At 46.9% G+C, this 21,960-nt stretch overlaps 1 protein-coding gene across 1 annotated transcript in view; it reads left to right on the top strand.

Moving 5' to 3' along the window:
• Positions 1-21,960, top strand: part of LOC119388284 (transcription factor Dp-1) — a 147,503-nt gene that overhangs the window by 20,730 nt on the left and 104,813 nt on the right. Inside the window, exon 3 of the mRNA XM_049413902.1 lies at positions 16,948-17,054. Coding sequence (XP_049269859.1) covers positions 16,948-17,054 — 107 coding nt within the window. The remainder of the gene's footprint in view (positions 1-16,947; positions 17,055-21,960) is intronic.

Genomic DNA, 21,960 nt, shown 5'->3' on the forward strand with positions numbered 1-21,960 from the left:
GTGAGACTTGTCTTCACAGACGTAGCTGAGCGTTTGTTGTGCATTGTTTTGACACAAGGGCGAAGAAATGAATGCTATAGCAACAAATTGTAATGTCACGCGAAGAACGGCAAGCAGCTAGAAACTCGCAACGCGCTGCTCGAGCAGAAAGGACGCACGGAAAGAACATGGCACTGACTACAGTGACGGGCCCCGTCACCGCAGTGTAAATTGTAATAGTGACGGGGCCCGTCATAATAGCGACATACTTATAGTGAAGGGCCCCGTCATCGTAAAGCACTGACTACCGTGACTGGGCCCGTCAGCGCAGTAGTACCGTCGTAAAAGTGACGGGGCCCCTTTACCGTAGATTTTTTCGTCGTTTTAGACGCCCTCGGTGTGTGGTGTTCGGGGCATAGTTGGTTGACGCACTGTCCATTGAGTGTTTAGGGCTGCAGGTCATCAGTTCGATTCCACATGGGTTTTTTTTTTGTCAGGTTATGAGTTGACATCAACGTTACTGCTCTGACAGAGTCGTAACTTTTTCGTTCATGTCTGCGGCGGTTAGACAGCCCTAGCGTTCGGATGATGCGTTGTTCCTATGCGACCTCGGTTCTAATTGCGCTGAATAAGAAAATTTTTCCTTTCTTTTTTCAGTATTGTTTCACAATACCGTCCCGAGCTTCCGGCTAGTCAACACTAGTTACTCATTCGTGGTAGCACGGCTCAGCGTGGGAGAGCGGAGCCCGTTAATCAGCATGTTGCTGCGCCGCTGACACTGCATATCAGTATGTCGCCAATGTCGCTGCGTCGCTGCTCCCCTTCCCCCCCGAAATATTTTCGTACTGTCGTGCACCGCCGACCAAAACAGCCACGTGCGCCTGAAGTCTTCCTGGATTTTTTCTAGAATTGTTTTCCATTGTCGAAAGACATCTCGGAGGGAACATTGCTGATTTGACTGGCTGTCCCCGCTGCGCCCATGGCGTCCCTGTAACTGGCTGCGCAGCGCATGACAGTCAGCGGCGCAGCGACATGCTGATTAACGGGCTCCGCTCTCCCACGCTGAGCCGTGCTACCACGAATGAGTAACTATTGTTGACTAGCCGGAAGCTTGGGACGGTATTGTGAAACCATACTGAAAAAAGGAAAAATTTTCTTATTCAGCATGATTAGAGCCGAGGTCGCATAGGAACAACGCATCATCCGAACGCTAGCGCTGTCCAACCGCCGCAGACATGAACGAAAAAGTTACGACTCCGTCAGAGCAGTAACGTTGACGTTGACGCATAACCTGACAAAAAAAAAAAAAACAAAAAAAACGGGTGGAATCGAATTGACGACCTGCAGCCCTAACACTCCATGGAGAGCGCGCCAACCAACTACGCCACGAACGCCACACCAAAAATATACGGTAAAGGGGTCCCGTCACTTTTACGGTGGTACTACACTGACGGGCCCCGTCATCGTAGTCAACGCTTTACGATGACGGGGCCCGTCACTTTAGATACCTCGCTATTATGACGGGCCCCGTCACTATTACAATTTTCACTACGGTGACGGGCCCCGTCACCGTAGTCAGTGCCAAAGAACATAAACAGGATGAGCGCGAACTAACAACTGTCACAGCACGACAGTTAAAGCGTCTCGCTCAAACATAAAGGAGGACGCACGAAACGAACGCACAAGTATACACATGTTGAGCGTGAAGTAACTGTCACAGTTGTAACTTATTTGTGCGTGAGCAGCGTGCTGCTTTCGCAAAAGCGGCCGCTGCAGTGAGCGAAGTGACCTTCAAGCTCTCTGTAACTTCAATGCACACTTGCGGTGAGAGCGCAAGACGTACAAACGACTTCCGAACAGCACAAGCACAGAAAAACTCATGGAACTCGGCATGCATAATACGTATGAAGAATTGGCAGCCGCCACGTTAATCGCACAGCGAGAACGACTCACCACAACGAACCAGGGAAGAAAACTGCTACAGAGGCTGGGATACCCTCTCACCCCTCAATATTGTGGCGATGAGACGGTCATTGTATCCAAGCAAATACGTGAACAAATCATCGTGGAACCAGTTCCAAAAAACATGCACCCGCTCTACAACAAAAAGCGCCGTCAAGCGCGAGCCCGAAAACTGCAGAGAAGTAGCGATCCAGACGCCTACTTTACCGACGCCAGTCTTTATACCGCGCCGCCATAAGGCCCCAGAAAACAAGCATATGCATTGGCAGTGACTAACCAAAGCAAAGTCGTGGCCTGCGCGTCCCTACCCACCAGATCAAGTGCCACCGCAGAGGCAGCAGCCATAGCCTTGGCAATTAGAGAAGCCGAAAGAAGGGGGCGCCCAGCATATATTTTGACAGACTCGCAAGCTGCATGTCGCTTATACCTTAGAGGCACACTTCCAAGATGCGTCACTGATATTTTAGGGCCCACGTTGATGGAGGCACATGGCGTCACTTGGTGCCCAGGGCATGACGGCCTGAGGGGGAACGAGGAGGCAAACTGCGTATCTCGCGGACTTACTGGCCGAGACGCAGGACTCTCCTCCGGACATCTCACAGGGCACCATGAAGAACAAAGTGTAACAAGCAGGCAGATATTGGAAAACCAACGCCTTACAAGACGCCAGTACGGCCCTCCACATCCCAACTTAAGCAGCCAACAAGCCCGGGATTGGCGCCGCCTCCAAACGAACACATATCCCCACATATCAAAACTACACGCAATTTTTCCACAGGTGTACACAACAGGGGTATGCCCCTGGTGTAGGGACCACAGAGCCACACTTACACACATCACTTACCAATGTACCGAGCGGCCAGCCAATGCAGTATCTAGGTTGGTGCGCTCACTACAAATACTCACAACGTGGTCTTGGGAGGCACGGCTTTCCGAGCTGGCACTGGGGAGCCAACTGGTGACCCTAGACCAGGCCCGGCGAGCCGCCGTGGCCAGTGGGGCTCTACAAGAGGGCTCCACCCGGGATTAGCCACGTACTCTAATTCTTCAATAAAGTTTATTCTCTCTCTCTCTCCCATCACGAGATAAGCACGCATGCACAAGCAACCACGCCCTGTGGGGTGCACGCACATCGCAATGCGCGAGGCAACCAGCGTGCCCTTCGAGCCCATTGCACCATCTTTCTAGTGATAACGAAAACACGCTGAAGTGCCACCGATCTCCGAGTACCATGAACGGTAAATGGTGTATATAAATAGCTCACCGTTAGACAGGTGCTACATATCCATAAGGGTGCACAATCGGCTTTGTCGTTAGAACATGCTTTATATTTCAACGGAGAGTGCAATAAAAAGAAAGTGAAGAGGGCGTTCTGTTCTCTGTCTCCTGTTTTTAATGCGCTACATATTGAAACTAAACTCGTGCTGCATATCCCTTTCTTTGCTACAGTATTATCTGCTACAAAATGCCCTTGATCCCCATTGTATTTGCAGAAAAAATAGGTACAGTATACCACTGCTGAACAAACATCCATTGTGCCCAGTATGTCAGCTCAACTGTTTCCACCGTGAGTCCCTTTTTACGAGAAATTACCGTAGGTTAATGTATAATTGTTCGCGAAACATGCGCCAAGAAAGCATAGATATTTGCCACTTAAAACACCTTGCTGTCGATTCCATGTTCGGGCAACACCAGCTAGATTAGTGGTTCGGACCCCCGTCGGGCCCGATGTGCGGTCGGGCCGGGCCAGGCCAGGTAGGCGAAATTTTTTCTCGGGTTCGGGCCCGGGTCTCGCTTTTAGTCACCGGGCCGGGTTCGGGCGGGTTAACTTAAACAAGTTCCGGGCCCAGGCCGGGCCCGGGCCCAGAATCACGACCCATGCAGCGCTCTACTCTTATCATTGCGAAGCTTACACCACTCACTCATTACGCAATTCACACAGTGTGATGCCTGGTGCGATTCTATGCTTCTGCCGCACAATATTATGTCTGTTAATGTGACTCCTCGCAAGACCTGTACAGGATAGTTTTCTGGAGCAGTTTCAAGTGCTAGTATGGCTTGTGGTAGAACACTTAAAGGGGTCGTGAAATGTTTTCTGAAAATTTTCAACTACGTGTGTATTCGGAATTCTGGCCGTCCATTCAATACTATAGGCACCGGGTGGCCGTCGTAAGGCGCCAGCAGCGCTTCTCCCGAACAGCGCCACAAGCGGCGACAGAGAAAGCACTGGCATGTGAAGCAGATGACGCGGAGTAGGCTCTGTTACACTGGGGACCGTATTCGAAGAGGAGCGGTGGCGTTTCTTGTTGAATCATCCGAAGCTATAGAGTTTGCCGTTTGGCGCTCAAGGCAAAGAGAAGCGGCAGTAACAGTGTTCTTTTGAACAATGCACATAGCGTTCGACTGTCGAACAGGTGTTTAGATAACAGGACCCGTCGCCGGGCTTCTGGGAGACTCCCGCGCAGTCGTTTGCGGCTATGGGCGCGTTTAATGGTCGCCAAGTCACCTAGAAAGGATGGCACGTTTCCCTTTCATGTCTTCCCACCGAGGAGCACCGTCGGAAAATCAAACGAGTCAGGTTCTTTGTGGGGTGCTGTGCTTTTATGCGTTTGTTTTCGTTCGGAGGGGGACCAGAAGGGGCACGATGCCTCCTCCCTTTCGGGACTGCGAATGAGACAGGCCCGATTGGCGACACGTTGTAAAATAAGCATCTTTGCATTTTAACTGCCGAACTCGCTGTTACTCACCGCTGTCTGGAGCACCCCTGGCGGGAAGGTAAGTCCTGACAGCGCAAGTGAAATCATGGCGCTGCCATTTATTTTGCGCTGCGGTTTTAAAGGCTTGATCAGCTGGCGTACGCGTTTTCGTGCATCTCCTTTAGAGAAGGTTCGCCGATTGCACGAAGCAGGTCACATGCGCACAATATCACAAAAAGGAGACGAGTGCAAATTGCGTTGCAAGTGCGCCCCGCAGACGAAACTTAACGTGGTAAGCTACGATGCGGAGCTAGGTATAAGTAGCACCTTTTCTATTTTTTCAGTACTTTGTTATTCTGTCTACACGTTAACATTATCTCCTAACATTTAAAAAAGGAGAGCGTAAGTCTCCCATTAGCTTTTCGTCTTTTTATTACGCGATGCTTTGCCGATAGCACACGTTCCTTAGTTGTACTTGCACACTCCTGTTATTTTTTTGTTTTATTTTCGATGCTTCACCGTTCGTAATATTTTAACAGCTATGATATATCTTCAGTCTGTGCATTTCACGTAGCCTGACGCAACGAAGGCCACGAAGGTGTACGAGCAAGGCCAGCGTCGACGGCGATTGCACACGGGAACCGATGGAACTGGATGTACTCTTCAGCTTTATCCATGTTTGCATTGCTGTTTGTACAGCCTACAGCGCAACATGTCTGCTCGGACTTCGTTCTCCGAGGCATTTCGGTAGGGGTGTGCGAATATTCGAAAATTGCGAATAAGGAATCGAATAGTGTTCTATTCGATTCGGTACTCGAATCGAATAGTGCATATTTGATATACCGAATATTCTTCGAATAATCGGCAGTGACGAAAAATGCACGAAGGAACGAGACGTTGGAACAGCGAGGGGTAACTTTTCTTGTTGTCATCACCGAATTACCCAGATGCATGCAGCCCATGTACTTACAGGACTATCGACTCTATTGATCACATGATGAAGGCGCTTTTGTTTAAAACTCGTGTCGCCGATGCGACATTGTCATCAATCCACTACATGACATGACATCAATGCACTAGCAAAAAAATATGAAATTCATGATAATATTAACTACTGAAACTTGCTTCATATTTATGAATCAGTTTTATTTAAAAGCTGTTGACAAAGTACCACTCGAAAACTGTACTCACTGCTATATTTCAGCCAGCAGTTACAAAATATTTTAAAGGCTCTATAGTTATTGCTGTATACGCGCTTGCCTCAAGGTTAAATAATTGCAGTATCCTTTCTCGGTTAAAAGTAACTGTAATGCTACTTTGTTAAAGCCTGTGAATATTTGTTTCAAATAAAATGTTGCGGAATTCCTAGGCTGTTTTAAAGATTGTTGCCTTACCAGCCTAGAGCTTTTTTGAAAATGGCTGTCTTACTATTTCATACCTGCCAAGTCTCCCGGATTAGCCGGGAGACTCCCGGATTTTGAACGTTTCTCCCGGTTGTACGGGTCATAGGAAAATCTCCCGGAAATCCAGTTTTGCCCCGCGCGCCCAGTGCTTTGTCTGGCCACATGAGCAAACTTGAATGAGTTGAGCGCATACGAGGACACGGACAGAAGGAAGAGACGTACACACACTGGCGCTACTAACAACAGTGGGTTATTTCATTCTCTGCCGATTCATATACCAGTTTTGCGCACGACAGTCACGTGAACACTCTTTCATAAAAAACAACAATTTGATAACAAACAAGGAAATTCACCTCACGAGATAGATAAACAGGGTGCATGAGCAAAGTTGTCTGGCCACGTAGTAGAAAGGATTCTTCTTCTTTTTTTTTTTAACGATGGTAGAAAGGTTCAGCTCAGTTTCATTGCGCATGAAGTAGCTGTGCACTTAGTGCCGCAGGGCTGCCAACGCAAACGTGTCATAGCGCTGCAGCCGTGTCTTGCCTGTGATGTGTACATAAAGTACATAAAAAAGGTGCGCTCTGTTTTCGCTAGGAGAGAGCGCTCTCAAGAATTATGGCGCCAACACAAGCTCGTGATGCAGGTAGCTGTTATTTGATGTCGTGACGCGAGGTGGGACGTTCTGCGTACAGATGCGCAACACGCAATTTAATAATTGATCCTAAATGTGTTATAGGTTATATCAGCCGTTAATATTTCGTAGATGATGCGTTTTTGTACACACAAATCTATTCCACGAGTTATCTCGCCTTCAGAATTTTGTGTCACTACTGCTTTAAGTGGAGAGCCCAACACTTAAAAGGGTAGCCGTTACCGATGTCTGTCGAGATAGTGCGTTCGCCAGCGCTCGCGACCGTCCCCGTCTCAACGGTGCCCCTTATGGTCCCTTGGCCGACGAAATAACTGGTAAGCAAGCGACGACAGGCCTCGCACGCGGAGCGATGTTATCACGTGTGCCCTTCGCGCGACGGTGACGGCCGCGTCGTTTCATCTCTGCTTCAACCACGTTCGTCCCTAGCGCTAACGCGCTTTTACTCGCATGTGAAACAGACGATGCGTAAGCGATGTTATCGGTTTCGACTCTGTACAGATCAGCGGCGACCGCAAAATCCCACTGAGTAGGCAATTTTAGAATAGCGTACGCTAAGTTAGCGTTTGCGGCCCGCTATTTCCGTCACTTAACGGGAGCCCGCAAGCGGTTAGCGCACGACGCATGCGCAGTTGCGCGAGAAGCCAACACAAAGCTTTGCGCACGCTATTCTAAAACTGCCTAATGTCCGTATAATTACTATCGCAGTACACCCCCCCCCCCCCTCCCGCGGTCGGCATACTTTATACCCCCCCCCCTTGAGTAAATCTCCCGGATTCCGTTTCTCCAAACTTGGCAGGTATGCTATTTGAACAGTATTCGATTTGTATTCGTATCCGATTCAGGGTCATCACTATTTGATTTGTATTCGATTCGGTTCTAAAATTCGCTTTTCGCACACCCCTACATTTCGTCAGCGCAGGACACAAGCGACGCGAGCACAGTGAAGCTCAGCCAACATCCAGCCCCGCGTCCCCGCAGCAAACACCTGCCCCTTTCTGGCACCCACATGCCATTAGTTCGGCACTTCGACCAATAGAGGCACCACCAGTCCAAAGTCGCCTTGCGCCTGGTGCCTATACCTTGACTAATTTTATCGTCCGGGTTCATTTAATAACTCTAAAAGCACAATTATGATTTCCCAGCTCATTAACCCTTTAAGGGTCGAATTTTTTCGCGAAACCCATTCCAAGAATGTAATTTTTTTATTGCTGAAATAAATTCTTCAGACGATTCTATTTCAGAAAAAAATTGTCTAAAATATTTTTTCGTGACCGTAAAATGACAAAAAAATCATTTTTGTTACATACACATGGTTTATTTGTAGTTAAATCAAGCCCTTCATCAAAGAAAAGCTTGAAGTACTCGACTTCTTTTGCATCCGGCAGCAACAGAGAGCTAGACACTTGTCCTGAATAAGTGGCATCAAATGGAAACACGGATGGGCAAAAGTCACCTTTGATCCAGTCCGCATCGTCTCGCCGCGCACGCTTTTCAGATGTCGCTCCTTGATCGTCATCGGAATCTGAACTCGTCAGAAAATCCTCGTCTGACATACTGAAATCCAATGAATCAGATTCTGATTCGGCACTTGGGGAATAGTCCGCATCGGAAGAATCGCTGCTCGACTCACCGGCAGCAGAGCAACCGGCGCGCGCTTCCATAGCATAAGCAAACTGCATCAGTGAGCGCACGGAAGAAAACTCTATGGTTGTGCGCCCGTCCGGAAAGCAAAACGAGTAAAAAAGCTACAGTAATCCTTCGTCTTATCACCAACAGACGTAGTTAGTTTTTCCGAGACCCCAAAACAGGAAACGCAATCACGGCGGCTGCGTTTGTGTAATTTAGCGCCGCAGGAAAACAGATGTAATTGGGCTGGGGAGCAATAAACGAGAGAGTAACAAGCGGTCACCCTTTGAGAGATTAGAAACCAAACAGCCATCAGCTTTGTGGGTGCAAGAAGCAAAAACCACCGGAAGGACAAAACTGAAACCAGCCGGACCGCGTGTGCGTGTTCTGATGTGCAAGTGAAAGCCATTGCGCCGCTTTGAAAAAAAAAAAAAAGACAGATGGAGAGACATTGATGCATTAAAAAAAATTCCATGTATTCCCGAAGCATGGCAGCACATTCCAAGCAAAAGAAATGATTGAAGAAAACGCGTATTTGAAACCAACCGTGCCACGGGCGCCCTCGGTAGCCCAAGCAATAGCTGGCGCGCCGTTTTGCAAAGCATAAATAAAGCAACAACAGAGAGACATCGGCACATGAAAAAAAATCCACGTATTCCCGAAGTGTGGCAGCACAGGCCAAGCAAGAGAAATGATCAAAAAAGGCGTGCGCTTTAAAAATAAACGCTATGCCGTACATGTACGACAAAAACACTTTCGTACCAGGAAGCTTCTGCCGTACATGTATGGCGAAAACCCTGAAGGGGTTAAAGGCCCGACCACACGTACGCGTTGCAGCGTGTCAGCTCGTGACCTTTCGACGCGGCGCCGCGCCCTCTCCCTATGGGGAGAGAGGGCACTAAGCTGCGCGCCCTCCCTCTCCATAGGGAGAGGGCGTGGCGCCGCATCAAAAAGTCGCGCGTTGACGCGTTGCAACGCGTACGTGTGTTCGGGCCTTAACTCTTTCGTTACCGCATGAAAATGGCCATTTTTTATAGGTCTGAGGAAGAAATTTATTGCTAGTATAAATAATGCTCTAGGTAACATTGCAGCACACCAAATTGTGCATAATGAATTCCTCTTTATAGATAACACAAGTTTCAAAACAAAAAAGATGTTACAAAACTTATAAAAAATCTGAAATCTACCACTTTTGCAGGAATTTGAGAAAAACAGTACAAACAAAACACAATATCTACAAAAATATTACGAACAAACAAAATTCAAAATATACATTTTGAAGGGAAATGATCTAGGAATATTCTAAAAGAAAAATAAACAATCTGCATAAAGCCATTTTTTACACAGATCAAAAATACTGCAGACCGAAAACTGCTTCACCGCTCGCGCCATGCGGTGAAGCAGTTTCTGGTTTTCGTGAAGCACAGGTGGACGCCACAGGTTTCACAAAGAACGTTCGTTCTTTTTTTCAACTTTGCGTTCCTCATAGCACTTGCGGCAGTTTTTCCTTTTCGGCATCTTTTTGGGGTGGTGCTGCACTTTTTTTGGCGGAGGCTCCACTCGTGGAACATCATCCGCATCCACCTCGAGAAGCTGTTGAGCGAGCTCCAACCGGAAGGATAGCTGGTCAAAATAGACCTTTTTCAAGCAATCCCAGAACCCCCCGAGGGCGCGCAAAGCACTTTGGGAAAAGTGTGTACGGCGAGCCCGCCGGCTGTGGGAGCACCAAGCCGCCGTGGGAGCACCAAACGAAAAAAAAAAAAACGCGTCGCCGCTGGTTGACTAGTATTAAATCCTAAATACTACACATCTGAACGCACCAGCGTGTATCTCTATGCATGAAATGCGAAAGAAATGATGCAGTCAGTGTAGGTATATTACCGAGCGGATGTATACCGGATGTAGCAGTTAAGCGGCATTCGAGTTATCACGTGCCGGTATACATGCAGTAAAAACGTGCTATCGTGAGCAATGTGAGCTGGAACACCGAATTCGTATTTATTCAATGATTACTTGTTCACAATCCACTACGGCATTTGATGCCATAGTGGCTCGTGATAGGGTTTAACCAAACTGTAGAGAGGTGTTACAGTGTTAGAGTGTTCAGGTATGCAGATGATTATATTATTTTAATTGACAAGTCATGCGCTGTAAAAAGAAGTGAGTACATCCTAAACGTGTTTAAAGAAAAAGGGATTGGACTAGAATTCACTTGTGAGATGCCTTGCTTTAACAATTTGCAGTTTCTTGATACATGCTTTTAAGTTTCACTGCGGAGCATGTTCGCGGGCACTATGGCCCGCGTTCAGTGAAATCGGTGTTCAATTTCGCGTCGGCGCATTCCAATGTTGTTAAACTAGGAATTGTGATGTCATGATTACGCAAGGCATTGGAAAAAAACTTGCGCACATAAGATGAGCAGTAGTTTCCAGCTGCAAAGTGATCAAAGAGGCGGGATATCCTGCGTATCGTTGTATCGGTTCGCGAAAATCTGTTGGCATGGCAAAGAAAGATTAACACGGACATTCTCTATCCGTAAATAATGAAGAAACTAGAAATACTGCAGTTATTCCACGTATGTATAAGAAGTTATTCAGTTGCATGGCCTGAAGAACGTAGGGAAGCGATGTGGGGGTGAAGGTTGTGTTTGCCGCCCCAAATAAGCTCAGTCGCATTAAGGTCGCAGGGGTCGGTTGGCAAAGAAAAATGCGGTCAGAGGCATGCCGATTGTTTTGTAAATTGTGTAGGAGTTAACCGTAAATTTATCTTTCTTGTGTCCACATGTACATCGTCCAGAGTGGTCGATGTATCAATACGTATATATACACGCCTCAGCGAGCATCGAAATTCATTGAATGGAGCCGTCTCATCTCGCCTCTCTATGTCAGTCACGAAAATGTAATCCCATCTTCGAAAGCACAGTAATTTTGTACCATCAACCTAATCAGACAACGCGAGAAACAGGGGCGTAGCCAGAAATTTTTTTCGGGGGGGGGGGGGGTTCAACCATACTTTATGTATGTTCGTGCGTGCGTTTGTATGTGTGCGTGTATATATACGCAAGCAAAACTGAAAAATTTCGGGGGGGGGGGGGGGGTTGAACCCCCCCAACTCCCCGAGGCCCGCGCGCTTGTGGCGGCGGCTGCTGCGGCGTACACACATTTCCCATGAGCGCTTGCGCGCCCGTTGGTGGTGCTCGTGTGCTTGAAAAAGGTCTATTAGAGTTTCTCTGAAGAGTTTCTCTGAAAACAGGAAAAAAAATCGCGCGCCGTTGTGAAACGTTTTGCGCTGCTCCGGTGTGCCGGGCCGAGATGCGCACCGGGCGGCCTTCTTGGTGAAAATTGAAGCTTTCTGGCTGCCGGGGGCAGCACATCCTGTCCAAGCGCTGTGCGTATCCTGCAGATAACCAGGACATCTCAAAGGTCGTGCACCGAGATCGGCAGATAAGCGCTTCCGACGGACGAGACCGCTCAAGGCCGAAAACGAAACTTAGCGGTACACAGCTGAGGATGGCCCGGGCTGGCTCGAAGCATCGTCGCTGTCAGCGCTTGAAGATGAGCTGGTGTCGTCTTCGGCCTCACAGCTTGACTCAGCTTCACTAAATTCGTGAGCGGGTTGAGTACGCTTTGGAGCGGAACGTTTTTCCCGTGACGCAACCCCGCGGGTTGACGACGCCATGGGAGCGTCCGAGAGATTGCCGCGCGCGTCGACGCTAACGCCCGATGCGCCCCTCTCGCGTAGATAAAGAGAAACGAAACCAAAACTGCTGCAAACTGGCTAAAAAGGCCAGATCAACAAGTTAGAGACGCGACGGACCTTCAGAAACGAGCTGTATTTGAATAACATTGCGCAAACTCGGAAGCAAAGCCCGCGAGTGAGTAGCAGGTGTCGTTTTCATGTAATTATCACAGCCAAAATTTATTACCACGCAAAACTGACGACACAATTTGATAATTGACTTCTTAGGAATCGTTTGATACCAAAATGTTGATAATAACGGAGCACAAACATGAGCTGCGCATTTTTTTCCCGAGTGTGGCAGCCACGCCCCCTTTTCCAGTAACACATGCGCATTCGTTCGCGAAAAACTCCGTCAAAAATCACAACGTCGTCAGAGCGGGAAAATTTAAACGGATTGTAGAAGAGCAGTCCCAGAACTAAACGCGAGATGCTGCAGCATGCATGGGAAAAATTTTTAACGCGTCGAAATCGGCAGCTTTTTTCGTCGATCACCGGTGATCGATTTGAATAGGCGTGGTAACGAAAGAGTTAATTGTACAGCTGACGTCACTTTAAGTCTGCCAATGAAAAGTCTCTGTCGTCGACAAAACATGGCGATGTAGCGATGTTTGCTGAGCCATAGTTGGCCGAGTTTCATAGCATCATATCGTCTTAATTGTGACGCCGGTGGCTTGTGAAAGCGAACATTCTTTCCACTTTGATAAGTTGTGCGGCACTGTGTGACAACGCACATGGTTGGCATAGCGAGGACTAAGCCACCCAAAACATGCTGCAAAACATAACCTAACGCAACTAGAAAGAAAAAACTGAGATGCTGCATCGTGTGAAAAAAGGCAAGAATGCACACGTGACAGCGCCCGGGTGTACTTGAAAGCGAAAGCAAGCAGATCAAGTGCTGTACTTGCACAGTATGCAACTCAGAGCGCTAAAGTTGCTGTGTTATTTGTTTCTTTTCTATTATCCTATAAATCTATTGCTTTAGAGCAAAAGAATGCTAACGCTGTGTTTATAACTTCCCTGATCATGACGTCACATGTTATTGCCTATGGTGGCCGGTAGTGCCGCATAGTCGTTTAGGAGCCCAAGAAAACTGCAATTCTGTGATTCCACGAGAGATCGAACATGCCTGTCCGGTCGATATTCTTGTTTTGCCTGTGTTTTTTACATGTTATGTGGGCACATTCAAAGTGCACAGAACCGAAAATTTTATTTCCAAGAAACTCTCCCAGCGCGCCAAAAAAATATTTGAAGGTGGCGGCGCGGGCCTCCTGTTATTGCTCACTGCAGTGTTTTAGAATTTCGCGGCCGAATTTAACGCAAACTATAAATGATGTGTTGAAAAATTTGTTTGCTGGTTTTAATACGCATTACTGTGAATTACATGCCTAGTTTTTTATGGCGTCCTCAAAAGGAAGAAAATGTGAAAAAATGGCAAACACGGCCGAAATCAAAAAAGTGTGCTTTCTCATTTCAAACAGAAACTTCAAAACATTGTCAAATATAGAATAGGGTCTTTGCAACATTTATACGGAAGATGATTTTCCTACGGCCAGCGTGAAAAAAAAAATTAACATGTTAAAGAAGCGAGTTTTTTCAAAAAAGTTCGTTTTCAAAAAATAAAATAAAATAAACTCCGGTCTCAATTCTGACGACAATCTTTTATCGAAGAGCGCTTATGTCAGTGAACGCATGGTTTTAATATCATATGCCCTCATTTGCTTTGTTCACGAGATATAACTGGCCAAAATGACCCTTGCTGTGTGTGCCCACTTCAGTGCGACTGATGGTTGTTATCAGCTTGCATTGTGCATAAATCTCAGTTTTAATTATTCTGCTGCAGCAAAACCTTACTCTCGTGGCTTTTAGTCAAGAAAAATGTATTCTCAAACTTTATTTGTGTCTAGCGTGTGTGAAAGTGGGCTGCTGCCGCCCTCTAAAGGGCTAATGCGTACACAGTTTTCAGCCTACAACCTCGCCTACAAGCATCAGAGGAAAGGTGGGCGCGCCTGTTCAAAATAGCAATCACTTCGTCTTCCTGAAGAAATGCCTGGTCTACCTCATCGCGGTTAGATGTGGACAGGTTTTCCTTGAGGCGCGTAAAGCAGTGCTAGCAGACCTCGCAGGTGTCCCGAAGATCCTCAGCCTATGACAGTAGCTTCTGGAGGGAGGCAGCAACAAAAAGAGCAAGGAAAGAAAGTTGCGCAGCGAAAATGTTTTTTCTCAGCAATCTTCTTTTTGTGAATGCGTAAATAATTGGCAGAATACTCGGACGTAGCCATGGGCCGCACGCATCGCGTGAACAGCTAGACCAAGTCGAAACGTTTATACTGAACGGCGCCGCACACATTATGTCACTGCTTCGCAGCTATCATGAATGAGTTTCCAGAACTGCTCATGGTTTCACGTTTTATGACCAAGGGTATCTAAGCACTTTGGGCTGTGATAATTAATTTGTAGGGCACACTCGTTGCCAACACTAAGGATAATGTCCGTCTGGTGCCACCAGTGACCTCTGCTGTTCTCGACGTTGAAAAGCACTTTAGTAAAGTACCGACAAAACATCATCAATTGGGCAGCTTTGGCCACTTATGGCTTAATCACGCCGCACCGCACGTTTCCTGGCTGCTGAAACGCTGAGGTAAAGGTGGAGATGATACAGGAAGACGTTATCTGCGACGCCGAAAACATGTGACAGCGGGAAGTGAAATAAACGGCTCGGAAATGATTGAGGTAACTTTTTATAAATGTTGTTTAGGCACAATCCACGTTGAATGGGAAAGATGGTGAGAGCCTACAGTGCACGTAATGGAAGGGAAGCAAGCAGGCAGTGTGAAAGCAACTGCATAACAGCGCGCCTGCTGACTGTGGCATTTAGTTGCAGATTAAGCTGGCCTTCGCTGCGTACAGTTGGTTTGTTTGGTGTGCAAGGAGAGTTTTGACGAAGTCACCTAAACCATGTACTCGCGGTTTCTTGTGTGCTTCTGATTAGCGAATAATGGCTGGGTAAGTTGAGGTTGTAAGCTGCAAACTGCGTACGCGTTAGCCCTTTAGAGAGTGGTAGAAGCCACCAGAGCAAGGTTTTGCTGCAGCAGAATAAGTAAAACTGAGATTTATGCGCAATGCGAGCTGATAACAGCCATCAGTCGCACAGAAGTGAGCGCACACAGCAAGGTTCATTTTGGCCAGTTATATCTCGTGAACAAAGCAAATGAGGACATATGATATTAAAACCGTTTGTTCACTGACATAAGCGCTCTTCGATAAAAAAATTGTCGTCAAAATTGAGACCGGAGTTTCTTTTTTTTTTTTTTGAAAATGAACTTTTTTGAAAAAACTCACTTCTTTAACTATTTTTTTCTTTTTTCACGCTGCCCGTAGGTAAATCATCTTCCGTATAAATGTTGCAAGGGCTCTTTTCTCTATTTGACAATGTTTTGACGTTTCTGTTTGAAATAGGAAAGGCACCAAGGGGCGCCTCAAACTTAGCACACTTTTTTGATTTCGGCCGTGTTTGCCATTTTTTCGCATTTTCTCCTTTTGAGGACGCCATAAAAAAAGCATGGATGTAATTCACAGTAATGCGTATTAAAACCAGCAAAAAAATTTTTCGACACATCATTTATAGTTCGCGTTAAATTCGGCCACGAAATCCGAAAACATTGCAGTGAGCAAAAAGAGGAGGCCCGCGCTGCCACCTTCAAATATTTTTCTGGCACGCTGGGAGCGTTTCTTGGAAATAAAATTGTCGGTTCCGTGCACTTTGAATGTGCCCAGATAACATATGAAAAACCTAGGCAAAACAAAAATATCGACCGGACAGGCATGTTCGATCTCTCGTGGAGTCACCCAATTTCCAAAGGGCGTCATTAATTATAGAATGAATATTGCGCCGAAATATTTAGGAATCGGCATGTCTAATTCTTGTTGAAGCAGGGAAAATTACAAGCGGGCAGCTTCATTTTCTTTTCACGACCCCTTTAACTCTTTCATGCACAGAGCTGCATTTTTGGCAGGAAACAGAGTTTCATGCAAAAAACGGTGAATTCTTTCTGAGAAAATTATTTTCGCACAAGCAAAAAAAAATTGGCACCTTCAGTTCAAAAGATATGAGGTGGTCACCTCAGCTGACCACCATGCAGTAAGGGTCTGCCAGTCAGTTTTGCTAGAAGGCTGCAAAACAGAGCTTTTTTCCCTGCAGGAGCACAGGGACATGGTATATACCACACATCCATCTCAATCTTGAAGGCTTATTAAAGTATTTCGCAAAACTTCTCCTCCAAGCACCAATAAAAGAATACTATATTACCAGCCTTCTAAGATCCTTCATGCACGGTGGTCACTCTAGGTGACGACCAACTTCAGCGACACAGTGCTCTGTGCTGACTGTGTACAGCTCTTAATTTATGGATTCCTTGGTATTAGCTACTTATACAACGTGTTGTCCTAAGCTATCAACTTAATAAGAACCGGACATACTTTCATTTCTGTAAAAATATCTCGGGTCCATCGTGTAGCGCGCCTTGAAGACGACGGCAGCCGGATGAAAACAGACATAACCCGTAACAATGAAGCCCAAACGAAATGGCATCATCTCTGTCACTATGCTGAAATCTTTAGAAACGTGCCGTATAAAATCTGACGCGAGGGGCTCGTGTGCTTCAAGATAAAAAATGAAGAAAAGGTGGTTACCGTGGGTGACCACCGTGCCGGAAAGAGTTAACTGCCATAGAATTCCTGAGTTTGATTCCGTCTCGAACCCTGTTTTTTAAGGTCACACTTGAGAGGTCACTTGTGTTTCTGTACCCTACAGCACAGCTTTCAAGGCCAGCTTCTGATGAAACGCTTTCACTCTATTTATGTTATGTGTGCAATTGTGTTGTTTCTACAGATCCTGAGTCAGCGGTCACTCTTTGGGCGACTGCCAGGTGCCCAGGCACCTGATGCAGCACACTGGAGTGCCAAGCGAGCACAGGAGGACCCGGACTTTCCCGACCTGTGAGAACTTTCGTATGAATGCATTCCAAAAGAACAGAGAGATGTAGCTTGATACTTTCAGTGTGAATTCTTTCCCTCTGTATTTGAACATGCTTACAAACACTGCAAGTTTCACATAACGAAATTGCGGTCACTGACCAAGTAAAAAAAGGAACAGTCTTTGACGTTCGAAACCTGTACAGGTTCCTTGTTCACAATGCAGTGGATGTAGCATTGTTTTCCAGTTATGCACACAGTGTGTGATGCAACCATAAATGTGGGGCATATTTCCCTCTGCCCTACTTAAGGTATCTGGTATCATCGTCACACTTCTTTTCCTAGCGATGATTGTGGCATTCTTCCAAGCGAGGCAGTAGCAACCATGCCAAGTACCTGATGCCAAAATCCCTTCGTCGGAAGGCACCAGTCCTAACACCTTGGGACCACAAGATCACGCACGCCGAGAAGAACCTTCCAGCAGTGGGGATCCAGGAGTGCAGACAAAAGCTTCGGAACTTAGAAAATGCAATGTTCTTTCTTCGGCGCAAGTTTGAGCATATTCTCGGAGATGAGTTTCCAGATGTTTAACTGCACGCATGCTTCACAGTTTCTTTAAAAGAACGGAAGTGCAAGACTTCTCAGGACAGGAGACTCCAAGGGCTATGTGCAAAGATTCCCAATGGCGTCAAAGAGACGGTTGTTAACCTATCCTGCTATCGGCCAAGTCCCACAGAGTTGACGGTCTTGCACTGTGGCATGAACTACAACACAGGCGCTGCCTTTCACCCAAAGAGGGCGATCTGCGCTGTTGAACGGGCAGTTACGGCACGGAATGCAAGATGAAGCACATACTCGAGTAACAGGTATACTCTTGTCGTGGCGGAAATGCAATCGATTGATGGGCTTCTCACTGGCGAAAAAGGACACGATCCAGACCATGCACAGCAACCAAAGTTTTGTCGTCCTTGCAGCAGATAAGGGCCACGCCACGATATTACTCGACCACCTCGCATACAAGAAAAAAAAATGCTCGACTTGCTCGAGAATGCAGAAACGTATGGTATTACCAAATGTATTACCAAAGAACCCCACAAGCAGCATTCAAAACAAACTGCAAAAGCTGCTGTGCAGCGTCTTCCCAGACAGGAAGCTGTCTGACCACTTGTGCTTAAATGGTTCGGCCCCACAGTCTCCCGAAAGTGCACAAAACGGGCGTGCCTCTGTGGCCAGTAGTGGACTTCACTTGTTCGCGACTCTGGAATCTATTCGGATATCTGCACCAAGCACTGAGTCCGCTAGCCGGCCGCATCAGAACTGCAGAATTAGTGGAAACTCTGCGTGACCTTCATCTCACTGATGACGATGTGATGGTGTTTGATGTTACCTTCATCTTCACTAGTGTCCCCGTTGACTTGGCTGTTGCGGCCTGCAGGGAAGTGCTTTCTAAAGACTCCATCCCCGCCAACTGAACACTCCTGGATCCTTTTGAATTGTGTAAGCTGCTTCCATTTTGTTTGAAAGTAACACCTATACTTCACTTTTGACTCTAAAGCTCTAAAGTCTACAAGCAGAAACAGGGAATGGTCATGGGTGCATTAATATCAGTGATGACTGCAAACTTTGTAATGGTAGCTCTGGAGCAAAAAGCTTTGAGTAAGAGTTCATACCTGCACCTAAAGTTTTTCTGCATTATGTGGGCGACTGCTTTTGTATCCTATGCAGAGTCAGTTGGTTCCTACATAGCCTTAATGCTGTACAACCGGCTATACAATTCACTGTGGAACTCGAACAAGACAGCAAGCTGCCTTTTCTCAGCATACTTGTGCATCGTGCCAATGGCGGCATGTCCTTCTCTGTTTACCGGAAACTGACCCATACTGGTCGCTATCTAGACTTTGCGTCTTGCCACCCTATTGGGCACAAGACATCTGTCTTGTCGTCATTGATTCGTCATGCCACCCACTTACGCTCTAGCAAAGATGAACTCCAAAGGGAGCTTCTAAAGGTATGCCAAAAACTGTGCAGTAAATGGCTATTCTGCTGCTTTTGTGCACAGAATTGGAAAACGGGTCCAGCAAAGAAACGAGTTTATTCAAAACAGGCCTACATTCCTTATGTACCTGGTATTGGTGAAACATGTCACGAGTATTCTCCAAGTACGACTCGTGTGACTTACGTGCCAAGCAATAAGCTACGAAACAAGGCCGACAGTGTAAAAGAACCATTACAAGGAGATTAGTTTCCAGGGGTAATCTTTAAGATTCCGTGCTAAGACTGCAATTTCTGCTATAAAGCTGAACATTTGAACAGAGTTGCCTGTCAGGTAAGACTTTCACAGGGTCCCAACCAAAAAATGGGTTTATTTCCCGACATTTCGGAATCACCTCGATTCCTTCTTCAGGGGGAGTGACAGCGTTGGTGTCGAGGTGCAACTTTTAAAGGGGTACTGACACAAAAATTTTGGCCTCGCGTTTTTTTGCTGCAATGTGTTGCTGGGGGCCTGTTAGTCATAACACGGCACATCGTTTGCTGCAGCGCGCGACAGATAATTAATTACAGGCTCCTCATTACCGGCCAGTGTCAGTTTCGGTTTCAAAAACGACAAGCCTCCGGGTTCAACTATCACCACCTAGCGGCTGCAGCGCTCGATCACGTCAGCACACAGAAGTGTGATGCACTTCCGCGCTGTTTGTGTCGTCTCCTCGCATTCGCACGCTTGCCGCACGTGCTGCGCGATGTCGTCGCCATCATCGTCCTCCTCCTCATCATCGTCTCTTGGCGACAATTTTCTTGAGACACCAACAGCGCAGCGGCGAGCGCGTCAAAACAGAAATGGCGGCTACGACGTCATCATAACTTGTTGTACCGGCTGCAACGGTTACGTAGGGGAAGTAGGGGGTTCACCTCGGGTCACCTCTGAGGGTGTCAATGCAACAGGTGCGGCCTATAATGCTGGATCGCGCACGCGAACTTCAAAATTCATATAAAATACCTTCCAAGCTTTATTCGCTGTCGATATTTTGCAGATAGTACACGCACGTACACGGAAATCGATCCAGCGGCCTATCTCGGCCGCGAAATTTTGTGTCAGTACCCCTTTAACTTCTCCCACAAACCAGCTGGGGAGAAGGAGGGAAGGCGAGTCGTCTTTGGTGGTGAGAGTGTTGGGGTGGTTGTGGTTGCTGTGATTGCGTGGGATTGATGGGCTGCAGGTGGCTGGGGACGGTTTAGTTCACTCGCGACTCGGTTTGCCTTGATTTTTTGGCTGTGGTTAATCCGTGAATGGTATACTGACGGCAGGTTTCCTTTGCAACGGTTCGAGTTGTTTTCGGTGTTTTGGATGAACCACGACTCCAGTAACAGCCATTTTTGTTGGTTAGTTGATTCCAAAACGTCTGGAAATAAACCAATTTTTTGGGTTTTGAGCCCTTTGAAAGCTCTGTTTGTGGAACGGGAAAACTTCTGTAAGAGCACAAATGAGATGTAATGACCGAGTGTCCAACACACTTGCGGAGCATGTGCACAAGAGTTGCCACTGCATCGTTTGGGAGAATGTCACGAACATCGCTAAGGAAAGAAATATGACGACAAGACTGCTACTCGAATCTCTGCTGATACAGACGACACAAGATACTGTCAATAGGACAGACAGAAATGTGCCCCACGTTTACAGTCGTTCATTACATCGGATACTGTGAACTTATATAACTGGGAAACAGCGCTACGTCCACTGCATTGGGAACAAGGAACCTGTACAGGTTTTGAAATGTCATAAACTGTACTTTTTTTTTACTTGGTCAGTGGCCCCAATTTTCATTACGTGCAACATGCTACCTGACCAGACAAGCTTTCGTTAAACTCTTGACTACTGCGAGCTTCAGCTGTCAAGCTACTGAAAAGAAAATCATACAGCTGTCAGCATGGTTAACTCGAACGCTCCGCCGTGTGGCCTAAACCAGCTTTGACTGACACCAGGGCCGCCAAGCTTTGGAAACAGTATGTTTGCAGCAGCTAACGATAGATGGAGCGCGGGTTAATTTCGCTGGTAAATTTCTGTTTTTCTTCTGCCTGACTTGCGGGTCGAATGCATTGACTTTGCAGGTTTGTTTTAGCCCCGTTTCGCTCTTGGCGTGCGTCGTTGTGCGCACCCATGCCTTATGCTTATCTCGGCAATGAGCCGCTGCTGCGACAACTGTGATTTCTAACTCGAAAGGTGCATGAGCTGTCGCACGCAATGGTTCCTTGTCGAGGCAAGCATACGGCAACGAATTTCATGGTGTGTGACCCACGCTCCATCTATCGTTAGGTGCTGCAAACATACAGTGTACATCACTCGGCGTTGGTCGAAGTCGGTCGAGGCCACGCAGCGGATCGTTCGAGTTAACTGTGCTTGTGCTGATGGCTGTATGTGTTACCATACCTCAGAAACATATGTACAGTACTCAAAAATTCAAATGCAATATCAAGTTTTTTAGTATAACGACTGGTATGCGCAATTGCTTAAGAGAACCAGGTCATGTCACAATGAATCTGGTCTCTAAAATAATGTTGGCTCTGATCTACGCATTAGAATCGAAACTATGTCAGTATGACCCGAACTGAAGACTCGAAACGAGAGTATGTGCGGTACTTAGCCCTAAATTGTCCCGTTTCAATCCGTGAGTACTGTACATGGCTGACTTGTCTGTGAGAGTCTACTAGGGCAAGGCTTGCTTTGTTGGGGTCTGCACAATTCCCGAAGCACGGCGGCCCCTTATAATGGTAGTGGCATTGCACAGCTTTGCCATACCCATTTAACAAAGTATAGTACAAAATCTGGGCAGTTTTCACATCTGAAGAATTGCATTGTGGTTGTCAAACACTGGTGGAGTAAGCATGCATGTCGTAGCTGTAGGGTATGAGGGCAGTTTTATCTCTCTGCGTACTT

This window comes from Rhipicephalus sanguineus, chromosome 3 (genome assembly GCF_013339695.2).
Source record: "Rhipicephalus sanguineus isolate Rsan-2018 chromosome 3, BIME_Rsan_1.4, whole genome shotgun sequence".
NCBI classification, from domain to species: domain Eukaryota; kingdom Metazoa; phylum Arthropoda; class Arachnida; order Ixodida; family Ixodidae; genus Rhipicephalus; species Rhipicephalus sanguineus.